The sequence below is a fragment of the Ornithorhynchus anatinus genome, chromosome 13 (genome assembly GCF_004115215.2).
Source record: "Ornithorhynchus anatinus isolate Pmale09 chromosome 13, mOrnAna1.pri.v4, whole genome shotgun sequence".
NCBI classification, from domain to species: domain Eukaryota; kingdom Metazoa; phylum Chordata; class Mammalia; order Monotremata; family Ornithorhynchidae; genus Ornithorhynchus; species Ornithorhynchus anatinus.
Genome location: NC_041740.1, coordinates 238,868 through 262,833, shown reverse-complemented (window position 1 = coordinate 262,833; position 23,966 = coordinate 238,868). Strand labels below are relative to the sequence as shown.

The following is a 23,966-nucleotide window of genomic DNA, read 5'->3' as shown; positions in this document are numbered from 1 at the left end:
CTAAGCGCTGGGGTAGATACAGGTTGTCCCACGTGAGGCTCACAGTCTTAATCCCCATTTTACAGATGAGGGAACTGAGGCACAGAGAAGTTAAGTGACTTGCCCACAGTCACACAGCTGACAGGTGGCAGAGCTGGAACAAGGTAGTGCCCTAACTGATTGGCCAAGAGGTGTGACCCAGGTTAAGGGAGAGTCCTTACTGGCTGACCAAAGGTTGGGGCCAGCTGATAGAAGTGAATGGCCCAGTACAGGCTGACCAGAGGGTGGGACCCGGGTCACTGGAGAGTCCTCCCAAGCTGACCAAGGTCATGCTGCTCATTTCTGACTCGAGCTGGGGGCTGGTCTGTTCCTGCCTCCTAATGGCCCTAGGGAAGCACAGTAATGAGGCTACTGGAAGATCCTGGAGCTTTATTAGCATAAACAGAAACAATGATGTGGCTTGTTTACCTGGGCCATTATTGTTTCCAGGATCCAGAATGCTGTGTGAACACAACCACCTTCTGAAACTTCCCAGAAACCCACTCGAAATCTGATTTCATTCAGACCAGCTAGGGCCCTGATGAGCTGAGAGTGAAGTGGGTTTCACACAGTCTTATGTGTGCCTTGGGTACAGCGGGGGGGAAGGGAGACGGGTGTTTGCTGGCTAGTTTGATCTGCAGGGAGGGGGCTAGGCTGGGAACAAGGTGCAAGTGTGAGCAGGATTGAGACTCCTCCTGACCTTGACCGACTCTCCAGAGCCAATGGTCTCTGCTGTGGCTGCACTGTCTGGAGTGTTAGACGCCGGAGAAGCTTCCATCTCTGGAGTCAGTCCCACCCGTTGTCCATTGACTTCTGGTGCTCCTGGAGCCACCCAGGGCTTGCCCGATGTCCACAAGACGAGCATCTGTAGGGGGGATGACCAATTACTTTGCACTGCTGCCCTGGTCCCAACCTGGTGGTATTTACCCAGGACCTACCCCATGCTGGATGGATACAGGTGGTCATGGGGTGAAAGACATCTTTGTTATTCCTCTTTCTGACCCTTAGTCAGATATGGATAAAGGAACATCTTCTTGGGGTTTTCATCTTGGCTTCTGGCCTCTAGCAGTGCAGCCTCCCGAACATCCAGTCTCCCCCTTCAGCTGGCCGTGTGTTCCTCAGCTCTTTTCATCCCTCTTGGTCCAATCGTTTTGATGCACCACCCTCTCTGCTGTTTGTGTCCTAGAAGATATGCGGCCTTGCCGATTGTATTCTTTCCCTCATTGTTCGAGCATCGCTGGGGGCATGGGTGTGGGGGTATGCTCCTGGGGTAGCAGAACTCAGGACGCCTTTTGTTAGTATCGGATGACTGTAGGCAGTTGTTACAGGTGCTTCAATGAGCTTCTGCAACAGCAGTGCCAGCGGTCCCATTGCATGCACACTGCCTATTGTAGCAAAAGTCATTCAGGAAACTAAAGGCTCTCTTCCCAATAGCCCAAGCCCTAGAGCTGTTCTGGTGAGTCACTGACTCCTGGGTGTCCCTGGGTTTAGCTCTTGCTGGCTTTAGGCACCCTCAAAGTTCCTGAAAGGTCATTCAAGGAACCCCAGGACCTCATGGTAAACTCTGACTTTCTTTAGCTTCCTTGTTGCAGAACATTGCCTGGCCCAGAGACCTTCCTAACCATTGCCTCCAGAGGGCTGGATTAAATTCCTCCTAAATCTGGGCTTTTCCTGGTCTATCTGCATCCTGGTCTGAATCTATGTTCACAGGCCTGGGCTCAGATCTGGGACAGGGTGCAAGTGGATCTGGATGGTTGCTTTTCTCCTGGGCTCAGTGGGTCTGTGTTGTGAGTTTCCTCCTGGGCTCACAGGGTCCAGATGATTGGCTTCCTCCTGGGACTTGGGCCGATCTTGCTCGACCAGAACTTTGCTCTGCCAAAGCAGATCCATGACATCAGCAAGGTAAACACCCTCTGATCCGAGGAGCTGGCAGTAACCCCTCTCTTCCCTGGATACCTATTTTGTACAGGTCATGTCCGGTTGGATACATGTGCGTGAAATCTGGGGAGAACCCAAACTGGAACTTCACGAGTTACGATAACATTGGCTGGTCCATGCTCTCCATGTTCCGACTGATGACCCAAGACTCCTGGGAGCTACTGTACCAGCAGGTACCTCTGGGACACTAGCAAGTGGGGCCTCCCGGATCTTAACCTAGGTTTGGTCAGTCTGCAGCCCAGTGTGGATCTGACTGGGCTTGGCCCAACATCTAGCTCCGTGGAAGGGAACAGGGCATATTGTGGGCCGGGTGACGGGAGGATCGGACTCCTGCTTTGTTCTCACAGACTCTACGAGCATCTGGGACAGGTTACATGCTGTTCTTCGTCCTCGTCATCTTCCTGGGCTCCTTCTACCTGATCAACCTGACTCTGGCAGTGGTCACTATGGCATATGAGGAGCAGAATAAAAACGTGGCTGCTGAAACTCAGGCAAAGGAGAAGATGTTCCTGGAAGCGCTTGCGCTCATACGGAAGGAGGAGGAGGTTGGTGAAGTATTAGTGACTGTTGACTCCCTTCCTCCTCTGTCCCTTCTCCCATCCCGGTAGTTACATGGAGGACAACTGTCATGCTGCAGGGCTGAGGCAGTCTACCTTCTAGACTAAGCTCTTTGTGGGCAGGGAATGGGTCTGTTTATTGTTATAGTGTACTCTCCCAAGCATGTAGTACAGTGCTCTGTACACATTAAGTGCTCAGTAAATACAATTGAATGAAAGAATGGAGATCCCTGCCTGGACAGGACCCTGCTCTCCGAGGCTCTTGCTCAGCCCTCGGCCCCCAAGTGGCTTGGTATTTCATTTACCAGGCCAGACTGGGAACTCGGTGAGGAAGTGGGAGGCCCCTGTCAGCATGGCTGTGGGGAACTCTGGAGATGTGGGCAGAGGCTGGTGGAAGTGCAGGGAGAGCAGGAGCTGGCCATTCCCTGTGTTATAAGTTAGGAGTGCTTGGGCTGCCCTTCTGCCCTCTAGGACTGAAATATGGGGGCACCTGTTCTTAGTTAAGTTCCATTTCCCTGCAAGAGGCCAAGCTGGGATCCAGCCAGGAACCCGTCAGAGGCACAAATGGAACCCTGGGGCTGCCAGAGTGCTGGAGAATCTGGGGGTTCATCCTTTGTGCATTCTGGGGGACACCTGGATGAGCGGGTGGGCTTGGATTTGGATCCTGGCAAGGCTCATCTCCACCATCACTGCCATGTATAAATCCCCTCAACATCTGGCTGACTTCATGTCATCTTCTACTAACTGTGGATCCAGCTTCTGCCCCTCTGTGTCCTGTCAGAGTTGGAACTGGATGCGGGGAGGGGGTCCAATCCAGCCATGCCCAAACTATCAGCAACCTGAGGGTGGGACTTGAGCTTGTATTTTTCGATCAGCCTGACTTGGACCTATCAGGACTCTGGTGGGGCTGAGAAGGTGGAATTGTGGGACTCCTGTACGTGTTCAACAGTGCGAGGGTACACACTCCATAGGTACAAACTGGAGGCTGCAAGTTGGCTGAACCATTTTAAAGCTCCAGTAATCAATCAATCAATCAATCAATCAATCGATGGTATTTATTGCATGATTACTGTTTGTAGAACACTGTACTAAGAACTTGGACAGTTCCTTAAGCTTACAAACCCCCCACCCCAAGATTACTATCTAGTGAAGGAGGCAGGTATTAAAATGACAGGTATGCCACAATGAGTCAAGAAAGTTCAGGGAGAACCTTGTGCCGGGGGATGGGATTTCTGAGTGCCCCTGCCCCAGGTGAGGTGGCAGGGCCAATCTGTCCCAGCCCATCCAAGCCCCCTACCTTGCACGGGTGAGGCCAGCCAGTCTGCCCAAGCCGGGTTTGCCTTTCCACCAGCTGCTCGACTGAGGGCCCGGTCTCTCTGTCTTCCCTGGGGTCAGCAGCTGGCAATTGATGTGGAGCGGGCAAATACTTGCACCACCTGCTCCTTCTTTCTCCAGGCGCTGGTGGCTATGGGAATCGACAGGTCATCCCTGAGCTCCCTGGACTCATCAACCCGTGCCAAGGAGAAAAGGGAAAAGTTCCAAAGCTCCAACAGCAAGTCTTTCTGGAAACGAAGCCGCATGGATGAGGCGGTCCCCAGGCCAGAACCTGATGAGGGAGTGGGAGCTGCCAAGGTGAGAGCTGGGCCCACAAGTTGAGGTGGGATCAGACCGGCCCTACCAAGGGGGTCGAGACTCTGCGCCACTTAAATATCTCCAGCCCCGCACCTGAAAACTAGCCTGTCCACTAGCAGATTCTGGGGTCTGGGCCTCCCTCCCTCCTCCTCCTCCTTCTCCTACTCCCCACCTGAGGAAATCACCCTCCCAGCAAATTAGTCCCCTCGACTGACATGTTCTTGCCAAGAGTTGGAGTAGAGTCATAAGTCACATTGCACGTGGACAGGTTCTTTGTGAAGCACTAGGTCTGAGTCTCATGGCCAATCAGAGAGGGGAAGGCACATTGAAGAACGCCCCCTCCAGGCCTGTTGAAACCTGACTTTTGCAGCCTCAACTGAGTGGGATCCCAGCCCTGCGGCCCTTGGCAGGACCGAATTCCATCCCTGTGGGCTTTGATCAGACCAGGTCCCATCCCTGTGGGCTTCAGCCGGACTGGGTCCCAGCCCTACGGGCCCCAGCGGGATCGGGTCCCAGGGCCGTAGGCCTCCGCCGAATCAGGTCCCAGTGCGGTAGGAGCTTCCAGCTTCTTGGTGTTTCCGTGCAGCAAGTGCTGGAGCAGACCAAGCGACTGTCCCAGAACCTGTCTGTGGACTACCTGGATGAGCAGGGCAAGAGCGTTCATAGACAGAGGGCCCTGAGCGCCGTCAGCATCGTCACCATCACCATGCAGGGTGAGTGGCTCTGGGACCTCAGGCCTCAGCCATCATCAGCCTGTTCCCCAATCTGGCCTCTTTGTTCCCACCCTGCCTTTACCCCTGGGAGCCCCAATTTCCCTCTCATGGTACCTCATGGATGGCTGGACCCCTGTGGGTGTCTGGTAATTTGGGTTGTGGCTGAAAAAACTAACTTTATCTTGCAACTTGTTTTTTTGGGGTTGGGGGCCCAGGTGAAGCCCCAAGGTCTTTGTGCCCATGGCTTCTTACAGCTGAGGCCGGGGCTCCAAACTGGTTCACTCTAAGATCTCCCCAGTAGTTGGCTGCTATCATCCCATGACTTACAGATTTGAACACCCCTGAAAGATGCAAGGAACGCCTGGGTTTCAATTTGTAAGTCCTGCTTTTGTAGGGCTGGCCGCTGAGGCTGGCGGGAAGGCAAAGGTCCAGCTCCCTCCCTGCAACCGTGAGTCTGTTCGAGTTACCACGTTCCACATACAGATCCTTGGACACACTCTTGGCTTGTCAACAGAGAATTAGTCTGTACTTGATTAAAGCATTCAACGACTGCAGGAGTAAGTTACACGGCAGACTCTCCAACTGGATCCAGGAGGGACTGCCTCTTCCTGATGTGGAACTTAATGTTTGTATTTGTTAAGCGCTTACTATGTGCAGAGCACTGTTCTAAGCGCTGGGATAGATACAGGGTAATCAGATTGTCCCACATGGGGCCCACAGTAAATCCCCATTTTACAGATGAGGTAACTGAGGCCCAGAGAAGTTAAGTGACTTGCCCACAGTCACACAGCTGAAAGTGGCGGAGCTGGGATTCGAACCCGTGACCTCTGACTCCCAAGCCCGGGCTCTTTCCACTGAGCCACGCTGCTTCCACCCAACTTGTTCCAGGAGTTTCCATTCCCCTAACTCCACTACCATAATTCCCCTCACAGCCTTGCTGGGGATCCACCATCCACAGCTCCTTCCCTGGGCATTCCTCCTGCTGACTGTCTTCCCTTCTGGTCACTGCCAGTCACACTTGTATGTCCTTCCCCACCTGGAGCTCAGGATCTGAGCAGCATGGCCTAGTGGATAGAGCGCAGGCCTGGGAGTCAGAAGCGTGATGGGTTCTAATCCTGGCTCTACCACTTGTCTGCTATGTGACCTTGGGCAAGTCACTTCACTTGTCTGTTCCTCGGTACCTCATCTGTAAAATGGGAATTGAGATTGTGAGCCCCACGTGGGACAGGGACTGTGATCAATTTGATTTCCTTTTATCCTCCCCAGTGCTTAGTACAGTGCCTGGCACATAGTAAGCACTTAACAAATACTATTATTATTATTATCTGAGCTCTCTTCACGACCACAGGATTTTCTGCCCATTCCAGTCAATAAGTCGACCAATAAATGGCATTTATCGGGTGCTTACTCTGCTCAGAGTACAATACAACAGAATTGGTAGACATATTTCCTGTCTGCATCAACCTGGCGGTCTAGAGGACTGTGCTCATCCTCTTGCCTAAAGGGTCTCCTGTAATTGGTTGTGCTCCATTCTCTGTTTCCATGTGATTGATTATTGTCCTGCAAACAGTTTCCCTCAGGGAGGGGTTGTGACAAGTGAAGCAAGTTTCCTGTTCCTAACTCTTTTGGGTCTCGCCGCTTTGTGTATGGAACCAGCTGGCCCACTGACAGACAGAGTGACAGAGAGATGGAAAGGTGGACTGTCAATCCTGTTTTGCTGACTGCCTGAGCTAGTATGCGTTTAGGATTGGGGAAATCTCCCGCTGTTTAAGGGGAAACTTCCCTTCTTGCTATGGCTGAGTTGAAAGTCTTCTCTCTCCTTGACCTCCTTTGTCCCTCACATTAGTTGTCCTCTGTCCTCCCTCAGAATATGAGGAATCCCAAAAGAAATGCCTCCCATGCCGCGAGGATCTCGCTTCCAAGTACTGCATCTGGGAGTGCTGCGACCTGTGGGTACGCATGAAAGAGGCCGTGGAGATGGTGGTCATGGACCCGTTTGCCGACCTGGTCATCACCCTGTGCATCGTGCTCAACACTCTCTTCATGGCCCTGGAGCACTATGACATGTCCCCATCCCTACAGGCCACCCTCAACACGGGCAACAACGTAAGTGAGGCATCAGGGCCCTCCCCTCCCCGACTCACCCTCGGGCCCGTGCTTGACTTGCAGCTCTTCTGGGCTGGGTCTTTGGAATGCTGGAGGCCAAGTGGAATTTCATTTGCTTTGAAATCATTTAGATGAACTCGATCCCTCTCCCTGGTCCCAGCTGGCCCTATGGGATGCTGGTGTAGGGAGCACCGATAACGCTGATCATCGATGCGGAACATGTGCCAAAACAGCAGACACTTGGGGGCTGTGTGAAAAGGTGGAGGGAAGTGTGTCAGCTTTTCAACAGAGGTGCTGTGGCTGTTGAGCCCGAAGCACCCCCATCTTAGTAGCTAGGGGCCAGGGGCAGAAGGCCTGCCACCCATCAGAGGTGATTTACTCGGTGACTGCCCAGGAGGGCAGAAGTTTGCTTCACCATTCACTATCTCTGTGCTCTCAGCAGGCTGTTGGCAAGCAGGCTGGGCACCACAGAGCAGTGCTGGTCTCTGGGGGAACCCCCCCACCCACCACCCCCCGGCTCTTCAGACTGAAGCCTCCAGAAGGCACTGGCCATCCAAGGAAGCCACCTGAAAGGAAGGGAGCGGGTATTGGAGAGTGTCAATCTCTGCTTCAGTGGGAGATGTCGGGACCTATCTGACTCTGCTGGGGAGTTGGGGAGGCAAGGAGGGACACTGATTTCTGCTAGGGGAGGTGGATCATTGCATAGTGTAGGTAACTCCTATGGGGGAGCATTGGTACCTGTTGACCTGTGTGTGTGTGGAGTGGGGGAGTGTCTGGCTTTGCTGAAGGGGAGGGAAAGTGTTGAACTCTGCCAGGGTCGGGGGATGTTGTCTGGGGAGAGAGCAAAAGGATTAAGGAGAAAAGAAAGGGGAGCAAAATATCTCCCTTGTGTGCCGCTTCAACCTTAGACCACACTTAAAAAGCCACTGGCTGCGCTAAGTTTCTCAGCCAAATTTGACAGATGCTCTTGATCTGTGGTGAATGCTGAAGGATTCTTGAGGACCTGGATTCTAATTCCAGCTCCTCTGATTGTCTGCTTTGTGAACTTGGGCAAGTCACTGATTGTGCCTCAGTTTCCTCATCTGTAAAATAGGGATTAGGACTGTGAGTCCTATGTGGGACGGGGACTGTGTTCAACCTGACTAGCTTGTATCTCTCTAGGGTGGAATACAGGGCCTGGCACATAGTGAGCACTTAAGAAATACAATAAAAAATAGTGGGGGTAGAAGAGGGAAGGGGATAATGAAAGGGTTTAAGAGGGGATCTAACAAAGAAGTTGGTACGAGTCATCCGTGCAGCCTTGGCTCATCCTGGTGGCTTCCAGTGTGGATCGAGGCCTGGGGGAGATTGTGCAGTATCTTGGTTTGGTATAGGGACTCTTGGGATTCAATAAATAACTATTGCTGAGTGGAATCTGGTGGTACCTGGTGTTCATCATCTCCAGCAGCAGTGAGGGGGAGAACAGTTGGGAAGTGTAGGTCTCTGCTGGTGGGGAGCATTTAAAAGCGTCCATCTCTGCTGTGGGGAGAGTTGGGAAGTGTCCCTGTCTGCTGCAGGGAAGGATATTGGGAAATGTCTGTCTCTGCTGGGTGATGGGAGGGACAATTGGAAAGAGTCTTGACCAGTGTCCATATCTGCTGTTAGGGACCATGGGGCAGTATCAGTTTAAGTTCTGGGGGTGCTGGGGGGGGGCAGGGGGAGGGAGAATTGGGAAATGTAAGTCTGTGCTGCAGGGAAAGAATTGGGAAGTGTCTGCTGGTCTCTGCAGGTGGAGCATACAGTCTCTGCAAGTGGAGGGGTGGAGCGTTGAGATGTTGGGCATACAGTCTCTGCAAGTGGAGGGGTGGAGCGTTGAGATATTGGTCTCTGCTTTTGGGGGTTATGGGGAAGTGTCCATCATTGCTGCTGGGGAAGAGGGTAGCATGGGGAAGTGTGGGTCTCTGCTAGGATGGAAGGAGTGTTGGGAGGTCTCTACTTTAGAGTGTAGGGGAGTGTTACAGTATTTTATTCCAGCCCACACAGTGGAAAAGGCTGAGATGCTACCCCATGGGAGCTGGGTCCAGAATCAATCAGTCATATTTATTTATTTAGAATTCCACCTGCGGGGAACAGGAGTCTGAGATCCTAGCATGGACAGTTCCCACCAGTCTGAGGGAAGCAGAGCAGAGAGCTGGGGAGGATGCAGAGAGACACTTATTCTTCTCAGATACTCTCTCCCGGCTGTCAGACCCTGCCAGCCTTGGGTTGCTCTTTGAGGTCAAACTTGAGCCCACTGGTGATCACATGAACACAAGCGTCATTCTTATCCCCAGAGAGATGGAGTACCCTCTGTCTTTCTTAGGTCAGTTCCTTTCCTGCTCTTAGAGAGCCGACTGCAGGCCTGGCCCTTCCCAGAGAGCACCCCCTGGGCACACTGATGGCACCTCAGGGGTCCAGACTCCCTTAGCTGTCTGCCTGCTGGCTTCCACCAGAACTGCCCTTTACCATTCATGCAAAGCACTGAGCCCTCAGTCTCCGAGCCCACATCCTTCTTTGTCTGACCGGAACCTCTTTCCTCCAGTCCTGGTGGAATCCCAGGTATCCTGGTCAATGGGAAAGTCCAGGGCATCCCAGTGTAGGGGGTTGGGGAGGAGTATTCTGGGGGGGAGTAACTCTATCCCAACTGAAGGAGTGGTCCTATCACCATCACTCCCAGCCTCTCCTCCATGGGCCACTGGGCCAGTGATCGCAGTTCCCCGACCCCATCCTCATGCAGATGTCCTGCCCTGTTCTGACCCCCGCGTGGTGGACCAAACCCCTCTCTCTGCCTCAGGTCTTCACGGCCATTTTTACCATCGAGATGTGCCTCAAGATCATCGCCCTGGACCCTTACTACTACTTCCGCCGTCCTTGGAACATCTTTGACAGCTTTGTAGTCATGCTGAGCTTCATAGAACTCGGCTTGGGATACATCATCAAAAACAACCTGTTGCTGCTTCGCTCCCTGAGGCTGGTAAGCTCTGGTTTGGGCTTGGCCCCCACTACCGCGACCTGGCTCCCCTCCTACCATGACCTCACTCCCCACCGAGGCCTTGGTCCCCACTAAACCTTGGCCTGGGACCCAGCAAGGATCTCGTTAAACTGGGGTTTTGTGCCTGGGGTCTGGTGACTGAATTGCTTTCATTGCTACAGGCCCCAGCCAGAAGTGCTGTTTCAGCCTTGTGACAGGATCACGTGGAAGTCCTGTTATAGTCCTTCACTGGCCCTGCAAAGGGAACCAAGTATTAGTATTATCAAATTCATTGTTTACTAAACTCTGATTTTCAGCACTGCAGATTGGCTCCTTACAGTGGGTTTGTTGATAATACAGATGAGAGTGGGAGAGAGAAGTGGAGTACAAGAGCACACTTGAAGTTTTAGTCTCATAAACCCTGAAACAAGTTGGATAAAGTTTTTTGGTCTCCCATAACCTTGCTGATTCCCAATAGGTGTGACAGAAGCCATAGACTCTTTCAATTGCTTCTGAATCCTCCTTTGCCAGAGGAGCAGTGGCTGCGGGATCTGGGTAGCCCAGGGGCTGCTGGGTACTCCACCGCCACCAGGTTGTAAGAGAAACGTTTGTACGTGCTTTGTCGTTCTGCAGCTGAGGGTCTTCAAACTGGCCAAGTCGTGGCCGACCCTCAACACCCTGATCAAGATCATCGGGAACTCAGTGGGGGCCCTAGGGAACCTGACCCTGGTGTTGGCCATCATCGTCTTCATCTTTGCTGTGTTCGGCATGCAGCTGTTCGGAAAGTCCTTCAACTGCTCCAGAACCAATGAAACCAACTGTTCTGCTGTCGCCCAGAACAACAGGGAGAACTTCCGGCGCTGGCACATGGGCGACTTCTTCCACTCCTTCCTCATTGTTTTCCGCATTCTCTGCGGCGAGTGGATCGAGAATATGTGGGAATGTATGCTTTATTGTGAAAATAAGAAGCTGTGCATTGTGGTCTTCCTGATGATCATGGTCATAGGGAACCTGGTGGTGAGTCACGTGGAATACGAGCTCAGTGAAGCCCGGACAGCACCCTCCCCCCCAGCCTACCCCGCCCAATCCTCTCAGCCCTTCAGCAAGTCCACCCGCTCTAGCACCAAGGCCTGTCCAGCAGGTTGCCCTCTTGGATGCCCACCCTCATGGTTAGGAGTGAATCATTCAACATTCCTGTCTCTCCTTTTCCCGAGGGAGCCAGAGGAGACCATTTAACACACCTGACTCTCTTCCAGTGACCCAGCTCGGTCCACCCCACACCCTTGACTCTCCCCTCTCTATCTCTTTCTCTACATTCTTGATCTTTCCTACGCTGGATGCTCTTCACCTTGGCAGGGTGGGATTTAGGGAAGAGCAATTAGGGATTCACCCTTCCCATCTCCTTCCCGGTTTTAAAAACTCCAGTACTGCTCCTCCTGGCCTATTCTCTCCACCCCGAGTCCAGCCCCAAGAGAATGGGGAAGAGGTAGGATTGACTTAGATCAGAGGTCATCTAGGGCCTAAAGGATCTGGCCTCCCTTCCTCCCTCCCTCCATTTCAGGTCCTGAACCTGTTCATCGCATTACTGCTCAGCTCATTCAGCACGGAGAGCCTGGAAGGCGGTGTGGCCGAGGAGAAGGCCACCAAGCTCCAGATTGCCTTTGATCGCATCCAGAGGGGCTGTCTCTGGGTCACTCAAGCTCTTTGGCATGCCTGCTGCAGCCGGCGTGGAAGAGTGGAGGCCCCAGCCTCAAAAGAGGCACTGGGCAAGGTGGTGGCTGAGAGGCGAGTCCCTCCTCCTCTCTCTGTGCCGTGTGGGCTGGAGGTCCTGGAAGAAGAGGAGAATTCCAAGGAATCTCCTGAGGCACAGAGCTTTCACCAGGCCTCGAGAGACTACCAGGGCAGTGCCCAACAGGGTCCAGGTTCTAAGGCACTGGGGGTTCTTATGGTCCCCCTTGCTGAGGAAGAAGAAGACTTGGAGTCTCCTGAGGAGTTTGAGCTGAAGGCCATGCCAGGAGCTCAGCCCAGCAAGCAGGTACGAGGTCTCGTTCAGGAAATCCTGGGATTGGTAGAGCCTGCATTCAGTCATATTTATTGAGCTCTTACTGTGTGCAGAGCACTGTACTAAGCACGTGGGAGAGTACAATATAACAGTAAACAGACAGATTTCCTGCCTACAATGAGCTCATAGTCTAGAGGGGGAAAAAGACATTAATATAAAAAATTAATTACAGATATGTACATAAGTGCCATAGGGTTGGGAGAGGGGATGAACAAAGGCAGCAAGTCAGGGTGACACCGAAGGGAGTGGGAGAAGAGGAAAGGAGGGCTTAGTCAGGGAATGCCTTTTGGAGATGTGCCTTCAGTAAGACTTTGAAGGCGGGGTAGAGTAATTGTCTGTCAGATATGAGGAGGGAGGGCATTCCAGGCCAGAGGCAGAAAGTGGGTGAGGGCTTGGTGGCGAGATTGATGAGACAGAGGTACAGTGAGAAGGTTAGCATTAGAGGAGTGAAGTGTGTGAGCTGGGTTGTAGTAGGAGAGTAGCGAGGGGAGGTAGGCAGGGGCAAGGTGATTGAGTGCTTTGAAACCAATGGTGAGGAGTTTTGGTTAATACAGAGGTGGATGGGCAACCACTGGAGTTTCTTGAGGAGTGGGGAAATATATCCTGAATGTTTTTGTAGAAAAGTGATCTGGGCAGCAAAGTGAAGTATGGACTGGAGTGGGGAGAGACAGTAAGCTGAGAGGTCAACAAAGGGCTCACGGGGACTGGAAGGGGACCTTTCTGGGCTCACATCCAGGGCCGTGAGGTGCAGTGGATGGACGGACAGCACTCTGCCCTTTCTGACAGACTCCTTCAGACTCCCATTCCCATGTCTCACACTTCTGCCTGGCAGGAAGTTCTCTCTCAAGTCTGAACTCAATCCATCCTGTTACAGTGTCACCTTATTTGTGTGGTACTGGCCACAACCCATGGAGGGAATCCCTAGTTAGGGGGAAGAGATTTGGGGGTAGGGAGGGTGGCAAACCTGGTGGAGTAGCCAGTTTGCTAGATCATTGGTCAGGGAGGTCGAGAGGCAGGGGTAAGTGTGGGAGCAAGATTCAGATGTGAGTGGAGTAGAGCTGGACGAGGGAGGGAGTAGGGAAGCAGAAGAGGAGGAAGGAGCTGGGAGACATTGGGGAGTCTGTTCCATCTGCACCCAGAACAGCCGTGAGTTCTGCCCTTGGCTGCTCCAGACCCTGAACCTCCCCGGCCTCTGAGGGGAGGGGAGCTTGGACCCACCTGAGGCAGCTTCAGGCAGGAGCAGATCCCTGGATGCCGCCCTGGTCAGATAATAATAATAATATTGATGATATTTGTTAAGTGCTTACTGTGTGCCAAGCACTGGTCTAAGCGCTGGGGTAGATACAAGGTGATCAGGTTGTCCCATGTGGGGCTCACAGTCTCAATCTCCATTTTATAGATGAGGTAACTGAGGCACAGAGAAGTTAAGTGATTTGCCAAAGGTCACACAGCAGACAAGTGGCAGAGTGCCGGGATTGGAACCCACGACCTCTGATTCCCAAGCCTGTGCTCTTGCCACTAGGTGATGTTGATGTTGGAATTTGTTAAGCGCTTACTATGTGCAGAGCACTGTTCTAAGCGCTGGGGGAGATACAGGGTAATCAGGTCGACCCACGTGAGGCTCACAGTTAATCCCCATTTTACAGATGAGGTAACTGAGGCACAGAGACGTGAAGTGACTTGCCCACAGTCACACAGCTGCCAAATGGCAGATCCGGGAGTCGAACCCATGACCTCTGACTCCGAAGCCCAGGCTCTTTCCACTGAGCCATGCTGGGTCGTGCTGCTCCTCTAGGGGCCGGCTACCTCTATCCTACTGAATCCCTGGGCTCCCCACAGGAATGGGGTTGATGGGCTCCACCATAATCCTGCAGGGGTCAACTCCCCGGGTGCCAGAGTCTAGTGCCAAGTACTGCCCGAATCCTGCCTGGTCAGTTGTAGTTTGCAGAGGGGGAGATACAGGGAGCAGAGCAGGGTTAGCCCAATCGTTCCCCTCTTCCCACCCCTGGCAGGATCCCCATCCAGAGCAGCTGCAGACGTGCAGGAGCCTGGGAGCTTCAAGTGAGGCGGGCAGAGGCATTCCAGATGAGGTCACCCAGGAAGCAGTCCAGCAGCTGCAAGAGGTAAGTCCCTGTCCCCTGCACCTGCTGCCCGGCCTGGTGCATCCTGCCCCGACCTATTTCTCCAGGGTCACCCAGAAGGCCTGGATCCACCCAAGAGAGAAGGCACTAGAAGGACAGAGTCTGACGGGAGTCTGGATGACTTAGTCGACTTGGTTCACTGAAAACAAATGGGCAGCCCAGCCAGGGCTGACAGATCAGGACCTTGGTGGAGAGGTGCGGGGCTGCTAGAATAAACTTGGAAAGACGTCTGCCTGAGATGTCATGTCTGGGAATGCCTCCTGCTCGGGATGTTTGCGGTATTGTTATTACTATCATTATAATTGTTATTATTACTATTGTTATTATTATTCTTATATTTCTTAAGCACTTACTATGTAATGAGCTGTTCTAAGTGCTGGCAAAGATACAAATTAATCAGGTTGGATACAGTCCCGGTCCCACATGGGGCTCAGTCTCAGTAGAAGGCAGAACAGGCAATGAATCCCCCTTTTACAGTTGAGGAAACTGAGGCAGAGAGAAGTTAAGTAACTTGCCTGAAGTTACACTGCAGGCATCTGACAGAGCTGGGGTTAAAAACCAGGTTCTCTGACTCCAAGGCCCATGCTCCTTCCACTAGGCCATGTTTTGCTTGGGAATGCTTTCTGCCTGGGAAGTTGTGTTTGGGAATACTGTCTGTCTGGCATGTGGTTTCTGAGAAAACCACCTGTCTGGGATGTGGAATCTGGGAATGCCGTTTGCCTGGGATGTTGTGTCAGGAAAGGTGTCTGCCGGGATGCTGTGACTGGGAAAGCTGCCTACCTAGGATGTAACTTGGAGTGCTTGGGCTGAGTTTGGCCTTCTGTGTGCCTCACCCCCCACCCACTCCCCCTCCAGGGGTGGTTCACAGGAGGTGACAGGGGCAAAAGAGAACCAAGCCCCCTGCTTCGCAGGTCCTGGGGGCCAGGGTCATGTTTCTATTCCATAAGCTTTCCCAGGCCTGGCGGCCAGAGCACTACCAGGCCTAGACAGGGTTAAGGCATTGCGACCAGACCAGTAGTGGGAACCCTCCAATCCCAGTATCCAGGCTTGATTGGGGTGGGGCAAGGGAGAGGGGGCAGAAGCAATGCCCTCAACCTGTCCTTCCCCTTGGCCAAGCAGAGAGGATGCCCTCTTGGTGCAAGGGAGGTGGCCGAGAGGGGCTGGCTATAGGGCAAGACTCCAGTCAGCAGAGGCCGGTGACAGGGAGAGCCGGTGGGGCCGGAGGCAGAGACGGCTGGGATGGGGGTGGGCCGCCTGTCTGTCTGGTTGACCCATCCTGCCTTCCTGGTCATGACCAGCCTCCCAGCCACTGGCTGTGGCAGGCCTGGATGTATGCCATTGGCGGGAAAGGGATCCTGGCCCTTCCATGGCCAGAAGCTTGGTCAGTCCTGTGGTCACCCAGAGGTGAAACCCTGGAGAGGAGGGTGATTGAGGAGCCCTTGGGGGACCGGCTGGGGAAAACAGATGAGTCTCTGGATGTCTTTACTGAGCAGAAATTTGAAGTCACCAGCTACTGGTCGGACTGCAGCACTGTGGATCTGTCAAACATCACCTACCCCACTTCCCAGCTCCAGAAGCAGCCCGAGAGGTGTTTGCCGAAAGGTAAGGAGTAGCTCGGTCCCAGGACCCCTGCCGTACCAGCACCCACTTGCGGACCCCCAGGGCCTCTACCACAGGCCCCCGCCTGGAAGTGGACTCCTGCCTAGGGCTTCTGCTGCATCCCTCTATAACCTAATTGCCCACTAAAGAGGAAGCCTTCTCTGGATCCCACTTCCTTCCATCTTTTTTAATGGTATTTGTTAAGCAAACGCAGCAGGCAAGTGGTGGAGCTGGTATTAGAACCCCGGCTCCCAGGCCCTTGCTTTATCCTGTAGGCCACACTGCTTCTCTCCTGCTATCGTCTCACCTCCCACTCCTCTTTCAGTTTATCGATAGTATTTATTGATCACTTGCCGTGTGTAGAGCATTGTACTAAGCCCTTGGGAGATTACAATATAAGAGTTCTTAGACATGTTCTCTGACTACAGAGAGCTTACGGTTTTACAGCTTTCCTGTCTGAACTCCTCAAGTGGATTGTATTTATTCCCTACCTCCACTTCCTCTCCACCAACTCCTTTCTTGACCTACTGTGGTCTAGTGTCCGTCTCCTTCACTCTGCTGAGATGGTTGGACTGATGGTAAATTTCTGTCTATCAGCCTTCCCCAGTAGAATGTAAATTTTATGAGGGCAGGGACTGTGTCCTTTACTTCTGTTGTACTCTCCTATGTGCTTAACATAATGCTTTGCACTTGGTAGGTAATGCCAATGATTGATGGATTTAATTGATTCCCATTCTCCCTCCCCTGTCCTCAGGGAGCACCAAAAGAAGCAGCATGGTTCAGTGGAAAGAGCACGGGCTTTGGAGTCAGAGGTCATGGGTTCGAATCCCAGCTCTGCCACTTGTCAGCTGTGTGACTGTGGGCAAGTCACTTAACTTCTCTGTGCCTCATTTGTAAAATGGGGATTAAGACTGTGAGCCCCACGTGGGACAACCTGATTCCCCTGTCTACCCCAGCGCTTAGAACAGTGCTGTGCACATAGTAACCGCTTAACAAATACCAACATTATTCAGTGTTCCCGGGATGTGGCCTTGAAGAGCTGATCTATCACAGACTCAAGGGGCCACTGAAAGAGATTGTTCCCTTCTCCCTGCTTTCTTTTCCCCACTCCCTTCTCCCCATTCCCTTTTGCCCACTCCCTTCTGCCTGCTCCCTTTTCTTTGCTGTCTTCTACCTGCTCCTCATTCCCAGGTGGGAGTTAGGAAAGTTTCTTCAGAAACAGACCAGCCCAACAGCACCCCAAACGTGTTTCTAGGTGCTCTAAGTGGGCACTGTGTGCATTGATCCTTAGCCCCCGCAGGGCAGTGGTGATGTCAGTGAACTTCAGCAACCCCTCTGGCCCTCTGGTAGTGCTAGCAGCTGGTTGACAGGGTCGGAGAAGGCAGTCAGTGGAGCAGCTTCTAATGCCTGGGCCATTTTCTTCAGTCGAGGTGAGCAGACAGAGCTCAGAGCCATTCGCTCACCGAGGTGGCCTAAATGGCCTGTAGAAATGGACCCTCCCAGTTGTAGAGGGGGCAGGGGTCACCCAGAGGATCTGGGACCACAAGGTCACCACGGTGCTGCTTCCTCACAGGCATCACCAGGCACTTTCCATGCTGTGCCCTCAACATCAGAAAGTTTCCTGGCCAGGTTTGGTGGAATCTGCGGAAAACCTGCTACCGCATCGTCCACCACAGCTGGTTTGAAAGTTTTATCCTGTTCGTGATTCTGCTGAGCAGCGGTACCCTGGTGAGTGAGGATTCTCCTCCGGGGATGGGGCATTCCCTCTGCCTGTGTCTTCACCGTCCTTCTCCATGAGGTGTGCTGGACTCCTACTGCATGTAAAGCGCTGTACCGGGCACTTTGCAGAGAAATGCATGTATTGTGTGCAGGGCACTATACTGAATCTCTGTACTGGATGTTGAAGGTAGATTTACCTGCTTTCATTCATCCTGAGGAGGATTCTGTTGGGCTGCCCCAGAGGGCTGCCAGAACCCCTGTCTTCTGGGCGAACAAAGTGAGACACCTGTCTCCTGAGCAAAAGCTTGTGCCACAGGGGAGGGGACAGGGGACCCTGAAGGCAGCATCCCTATGGGAAGTGCCCCTGCGGACTGTCATTGGATTTTGCTCCACTCTGGGCACCACTGTTGAGCAAAACCTTTGGGAAGTTCCAAGGGGATCCCTCCAGGGCCGTGACCTCCGAGCTTATCGTTTCAGGTATTTGAAGATTACTACCTGTGTCAGAACGAAAACATCCAGAAATTGCTCACCTTCACCGACCAAGTCTTCACCTACATATTCGTTTTGGAGATGCTGCTGAAATGGGTGGTTTATGGATTTAAGAAATATTTCACCAGCATGTGGTGTTGGCTGGACTTCCTCATTGTAAACGTGAGGCTGCCCTGGAGTTCTGATTCCCTGGCGGGTAGTACTGGACCTTATGGCAGGCGGGTGTGTTGGGAGTGGCAGGTGTGGGCAACTTGATCATAATAATTAAGGTAGTTGTTAAGCACTTCCTATGTGCCAAGCACTGTTCTAAGTGCTGGTGTAGATACAAGGTAATCAGATTGTCCCACGAGGGGCTCACGGTCTTAATCCTCATTTTACAGATGAGGGAATTGAGACACAGAGAAGGTAAGTGGCTTGCCCAAGGTCACACTGTAGACAAGTAGCAAAGCTGGGATTAGAACCCATGTCCTCTGACTCTCAATCCCATGCCTTTTCCACTAAGCCATCCTTCTTCTGCCTTTGTGGAACCATTGTGTACCTTTGTGACGGTAACTGACATTCTGCATCGAGTGAAAAGTCGTATGTCAGCTGGGAATCCAATCGGGGGTCAGTCACGTGTCAGTTGGGTCTCTTGAGATGATCTCTCAGAAAGCCCTGAGCTGACTGATACCTAGGTCAGTCTGACCCTCACCCAGAGTTCCTGGAGAAATGACCAGATGACCCCTGGGGTGGTCCGGCCTGACCCGGAGCCCCTGGAGGAGTGGCAGGTGTCCCTTGGAGCAGTCCAGTCCTGACCTTGAGTCTCTGGAAGAGTGACTGGATGACCCGTGGGGTGGTCCAGCCCTGACCCTGAGCCTCTGCTCGGGAGTACTCTGGGAAAAGCTCACAGTTGATGTCAGTACTTTGGTCTCTGAACACAAGGTACATTCTTATAAGTATCCCGTTCCTTTCCCCAGAAATGCTGAACACGACTGACCATTGCTTCTGCCTCCAATCAGGTGTCTGTGGCAAACCTGGTCATGGAAAATAATGGGGGAAATGCATATAAATCCTTGAGGACGCTGAAAGCATTGAGGCCTTTAAGGGCACTGTCCCGGTTTGAAGGGATGAAGGTAAGGGTAACCCAAGCAACCTACGGGAAAGAGCTGTGTTTCACATGATTTGTGTCTTTGCCTCTCTTCTTTTCCCTAATCAATCAGTTAATCATTTACTGAGCATTTACTGTGTGCAGAACACTGGCCATTTTGTTCTCCCTCCCTCCCTCCCTCCCCCTCTCTCTCTGCTTCTCCCTGCCTCTCTGCCTTGGCCATCCCCTTTTCTGTGTTTCTCTCTGTCTCTCCCTGCTCCTATGCCTTGGCCATCTCTATGTCTCTCTTTACCTTTTTCTGTCTCTTTCTGTCTCTCCCTGCCTCTTAACCTTTGGTATCTCTCCCCCTCTGCCTTTTTCTCTTTCTTTGGCTTTTTCTGCCATCATCTTTCATCTTCTCTCTAATGTCACTTTCCCTCTCTGCCTCTCCCTGCCTCTCCTGATTTTGCCAACTCTCTTGGTCTTGTTCTGGGTCTTTCTCTCTCTGCCTCTTGCCATCTCTCTGCCTCTCTTTGACTCTCTCAGATCATCTCAGTCCCTGTCTTGCCTTCTTATCCCCAAAAGGGTCAGGTTGACATGGAGAGGCTAAGTTCCTGGGGTAGCAGATGAGACTGTTGGTTAGGAAATAACAGTTTTCTTGATGGGAGAAAGACAGGAGGAGTTGGGCAGGGGAAGGGTTTCTAAAGGGCAGCGCCTTTGGTAAACTATGAACATCCCCCAAATCTCCTGCCGACTGGGTGAATCTCAGGGTGGACCTGTCTCCTTGGGCAGCAGCATCAGCAGGAGGGTTCCCTGTGTGCGGGCTCACGGCCATGTCCCCTTTCCTCTGTCAAGGTGGTGGTGAACGCCCTGTTGGGGGCCATCCCGGCCATCATGAATGTGCTGCTCGTCTGTCTCATCTTCTGGCTCATCTTCTGCATTTTGGGAGTGAACTTGTTTGCCGGCAAGTTCGGACGCTGCATGAACGGGACGGAAACTCTGTCCAACTTGGCCCTCCTAGATATTCCCAACAAGACCAAGTGTGAGGAGCTGGGCCGATCCACTCACCCTGGGTACATCTGGGTGACGGCCAAAGTCAACTTCAACAGCGTCCCACAAGGGTACCTGGCGCTGTTTCAGGTGGTGGGTTCCACAATGCACTGCTCATATTTATTCCCACACTCCAGTCATTCAATCAGTTTTATTTCTTACTGTTTGGAGAGCAAGGTACAAATCTGCTTGGGAGAATACCGTGGGAGAAGCAGTGTGGCTTAGTGGATAGAACCCGGGCCTGGGAGTCAGAAGGACAGGGGTTCTAATCCAGGCTCTGCCACATGTCTGCAGCTTGACCTTGGTAAAGTCACTTAACTTCTCTGGGCCTCAGCTACCTCATCTGTAAAATGGGGATTAAGAGTGGGAGCCCCATTTTGGACAGAGACTGAGTCCAACCTGATTAACTTGTATCTACCCCAGTGCTTTGAACAGTGCTTAGCACATAGGAAGTGCTTAACAAGTACCATAATAATTATTATTATTAATATGGTACATCAGAATTGGTAGATCTGTTCCCTGCCCACAGGGGGCTTACAGTTAAGAGGGAGAGACTGACATTAAAATGAATTAAGGATATGGATGTAAATGCTGTGAGGCTGAGGGTGGAGTAAATAACAAGTGCTTAACAAGACAATAATAATAATAATGATGTTGGTATTTATTAAGCGCTTACTATGTGCAGAGCACTGTTCTAAGTGCTGGGATAGATAGAGCTTAATCAGGTTGTCCCCCATGAGGTTCACAGTCAATCCCCATTTTACAGATGAGGGAACTGAGGCCCAGAGAAGTTAAGTGACTTGCCCACATAGCTGACAAGTGGCAGAGCTGGGATTCGAACCCATGACCTCTGACTCCCAAGCCCGTGCTCTTTCCACTGAGCCACGCTGCTTCTCCAACAGACCCAAATGTATAGGTGACACAGAATGGAGAGGGAGGGGGGTAATGAGGGCTTAGTTGGGGAAGACTTCTTGGAGGAGAAGTAATTTTACAGACTAAGGGAGCTAATCACACTATCCCCTCCCTTCCCCTATTTTCCAAGCCACAAAGAACTGAGAAGCCATATAAGGACAGACACACACACACATATACACACACTGTATTCAGTGCGCTTTCATAATGGTATTTTTTAAGCACTTCTTTTTGCCAAACATTGGGGTAAATACAAGGCAATCAGGCTGGACACAATTCCTGTCCCATTTGGGGTTCATGATCTAAGTAGGAAGAAGTAGGATTTAATTTGCATTTACATATGGGGAAACTTAGGCAAGAGAAGTTAAGTGACTTGCCCAAGGTCACGCAGCAAGCCAGTGGCAGAGCTGGGTTTAGAACCCAGGTCCACTGATTCCTAGGCCCACACTGTTTCCACCATGCTGCTTCTCTTGGTGCTTCTGCGCAAAATTGAAAACAGCCAGCACCTAATCATTCCACAGGATTTTGATTTACTAATTTTAAGGGTATTCTCCCCCTATGATGGGTTTTGGATAAAACTGGTGGAGACAAGGCAATGGTCTGTAGCCTGATATAATGCCAATTGGAAATTTCAGACTGCAGGACTTTACTCAAGCCAGTTTCCCCCCAACAACACCCGCCTCCCCGCCCACCCGACCCCTCACACCACTCAGAGTGAGTCTTGAATTACTCTGGAAGCGTAGGCTGGGACTGGAGAATAAGGAGGGACCCACTTAAAGGTGCAGCTTTCTTGGAGAATAGGATTAGACGGGGATGGGATTGGAGTTAGGGCTGGGGTTGGGACAGGGGTTGAGTATAGGTTGAATTTGAGGTTAGGTCCAAATTTGGTGCTGGATTAGAGACTAACATTGATTTTGGGGTTGGGGTCAGACTTTCTAGTGTTCGGTTCAGGAATAGGGATTGGTGATTCATTTGGTTGACCATCGCACAACAAATGACTGGCAAGCCAAGGCTGAGATGGTCCATTAGTGACCCTTGGGTGTTGAGCCTTCCCAGAGTTGTGGGTGGCTTAGTGGCCATGGTCCCCAGCTCTGTGTCCTGGTTAAGGGTGGTCAGGGTGGATTTTGTCTGTGTTTTGTGTCCTAGGCTACATTCAAAGGGTGGATGGATATCATGTATGCAGCGGTAGACGCCAGAGAGGTAGGTCAGTGATAGAGCGAACGTGTCCACCGAGCTACCCCCACCTTGGGCCCCCTCAGGGCTCCAGGCCAAGGTGCCTGCAGGTGGATCGAGTCCGTGGGGGGTCTTGCTCCCCAGGAGCTCACGTGGCCAGTCTGCATGACCAGGATTGGCTCCACTGGGGGTCTCTGCTTGAAGGACTGAAGGGTAAAACTATTTGTTTCTTCATTACCGAGAGGAAGGTTGGCATCCTCAAACCATCTTTCTACCTTTCTCTGGGGTTGGCAGAAAGATGAACAACCAGGCTTTGAGGAGAACCAGTACATGTACCTGTACTTTGTCTTTTTCATCATCTTCGGCTCTTTCTTCACTCTGAACCTCTTCATCGGCGTCATCATCGATAACTTCAACAAGCAGCAGAGAAAGATAAGTGTCAGAATGTGCTTTCCACTGGGTGGGACCATGGCCGGGAGAAGGTCAAGGCACCACAGGGCCCAGCCCAATGCTCCACCTCCTTCAGGGGAGACACTGGGGAAGACCTCCTGGAGGTGGGGTGATATAGAAGGGCTTTGAAATGGAGGAAGGATGTAGTCAGCGGAGCCAGTGGAGAAGGATGGTTCTGGGCCAGGGAAAGCATGAGTGATGGGTTGGAGTGAGAGGTGGGGAGGGGGTTGCATGGGAGGAGCAGAGAGCTGGGTGTGGTGGGAGAAGAGAGCATCCCTGGCGGTTTGACCTGCACAAATTCGCTAAAATCCACCCTTTCCTCTCCATCTAAACTGCTACCATGTTAATCCAAGCACTTATCCTACCTGCCTTGATTATTGTGTCAGCCTCCTTGCTGACCTCCCTGCCTCCTGCCTCTCCTCCCTCCAGTCCATACTTCTCTCTGCTGCCCGGATCATTTTCCCACAAAATTGTTCAGGCCATGTTTCCCCACTCCTCAAGAACCTCCAGTGGTTGCCCATCCACCTCTGCATCAAACAGAAACTCCTTACTATAAGCTTTAAAGCCCTCGATCACCTTGCCCCCTCCTTCCTCTCACCTTGCTATTCTTCTACTGCCATTCAACCCGCACACTCTGCTTCTTTAGTTTTAACCTTCTCACTGTACCTCGATCTCATCTATTTGCTGCTGACCTCTCATCAGTGTCCTGCCTCTGGCCTGGAATGTTCTCCTTCCTCATATCTGACAGACAATTACTCTCCCCCTCCTCCAAAACCTTATTCAAGGCAAAACTCTCCCAAAAGGCTTTCCCTGACTAAGCCTTCTTTTCCTTTTCGCATTGCCCTTATTTGCTCCCTTTATTCATCCCTTGTCCCAGCCCCACACCACTTATGTACATATCTGTAATTTATTTATTTACATTAATGTCTTTGTCCCCCTCTAGACTGTATGCTCACTGTGGGCAGGGAATTTGTGTTTACTGTTATATTCTACTCTCTCAAGTGTTTAGTACAGTGCTCTGCACACAGTAAGTGCTTAATAAATATGATTGACTGACTGGCTGAGTCAGCAAATGGCCACTCCCCCAGGTTAAAGTGGGGTGGCAGCTTCCTTTTCAAACAAAACTGTGGTTCCCTTTCCCCCGGCACCCCAAGGGGCTCAGCTGGATGGATGGAAGTTTTTGTACCAGGCTTGCCCAAACCCCAAGGCTGAGGACTTCCCCGTTGGTAGCATCCTCTCCAGGAAGACCCAGAACCCAAGCATGCCTGGTCCTTCCTGCTACTCCAGCCCTCATTTCGGAACCCTCCAGGGCGGGGTGGGGAGGGGTGTCCCCGCAGTGACCACTTGGGGAA

General features: G+C 52.1%; 1 protein-coding gene across 1 annotated transcript in view; it reads left to right on the top strand.

Moving 5' to 3' along the window:
* The window catches only part of LOC100088694 (sodium channel protein type 11 subunit alpha), a 36,108-nt gene that overhangs the window by 7,308 nt on the left and 4,834 nt on the right, over positions 1–23,966 (top strand). Inside the window, exons 8-23 of the mRNA XM_039913966.1 lie at positions 1,988–2,129; positions 2,304–2,501; positions 3,969–4,145; positions 4,732–4,858; positions 6,726–6,964; positions 9,777–9,956; positions 10,587–10,970; positions 11,515–11,988; positions 14,028–14,138; positions 15,455–15,758; positions 17,329–17,483; positions 17,952–18,125; positions 18,962–19,075; positions 19,885–20,172; positions 22,138–22,191; positions 22,459–22,596. Of these exons, the coding sequence (XP_039769900.1) occupies positions 1,988–2,129; positions 2,304–2,501; positions 3,969–4,145; positions 4,732–4,858; positions 6,726–6,964; positions 9,777–9,956; positions 10,587–10,970; positions 11,515–11,988; positions 14,028–14,138; positions 15,455–15,758; positions 17,329–17,483; positions 17,952–18,125; positions 18,962–19,075; positions 19,885–20,172; positions 22,138–22,191; positions 22,459–22,596 (3,259 nt within the window). The remainder of the gene's footprint in view (positions 1–1,987; positions 2,130–2,303; positions 2,502–3,968; positions 4,146–4,731; positions 4,859–6,725; positions 6,965–9,776; positions 9,957–10,586; positions 10,971–11,514; positions 11,989–14,027; positions 14,139–15,454; positions 15,759–17,328; positions 17,484–17,951; positions 18,126–18,961; positions 19,076–19,884; positions 20,173–22,137; positions 22,192–22,458; positions 22,597–23,966) is intronic.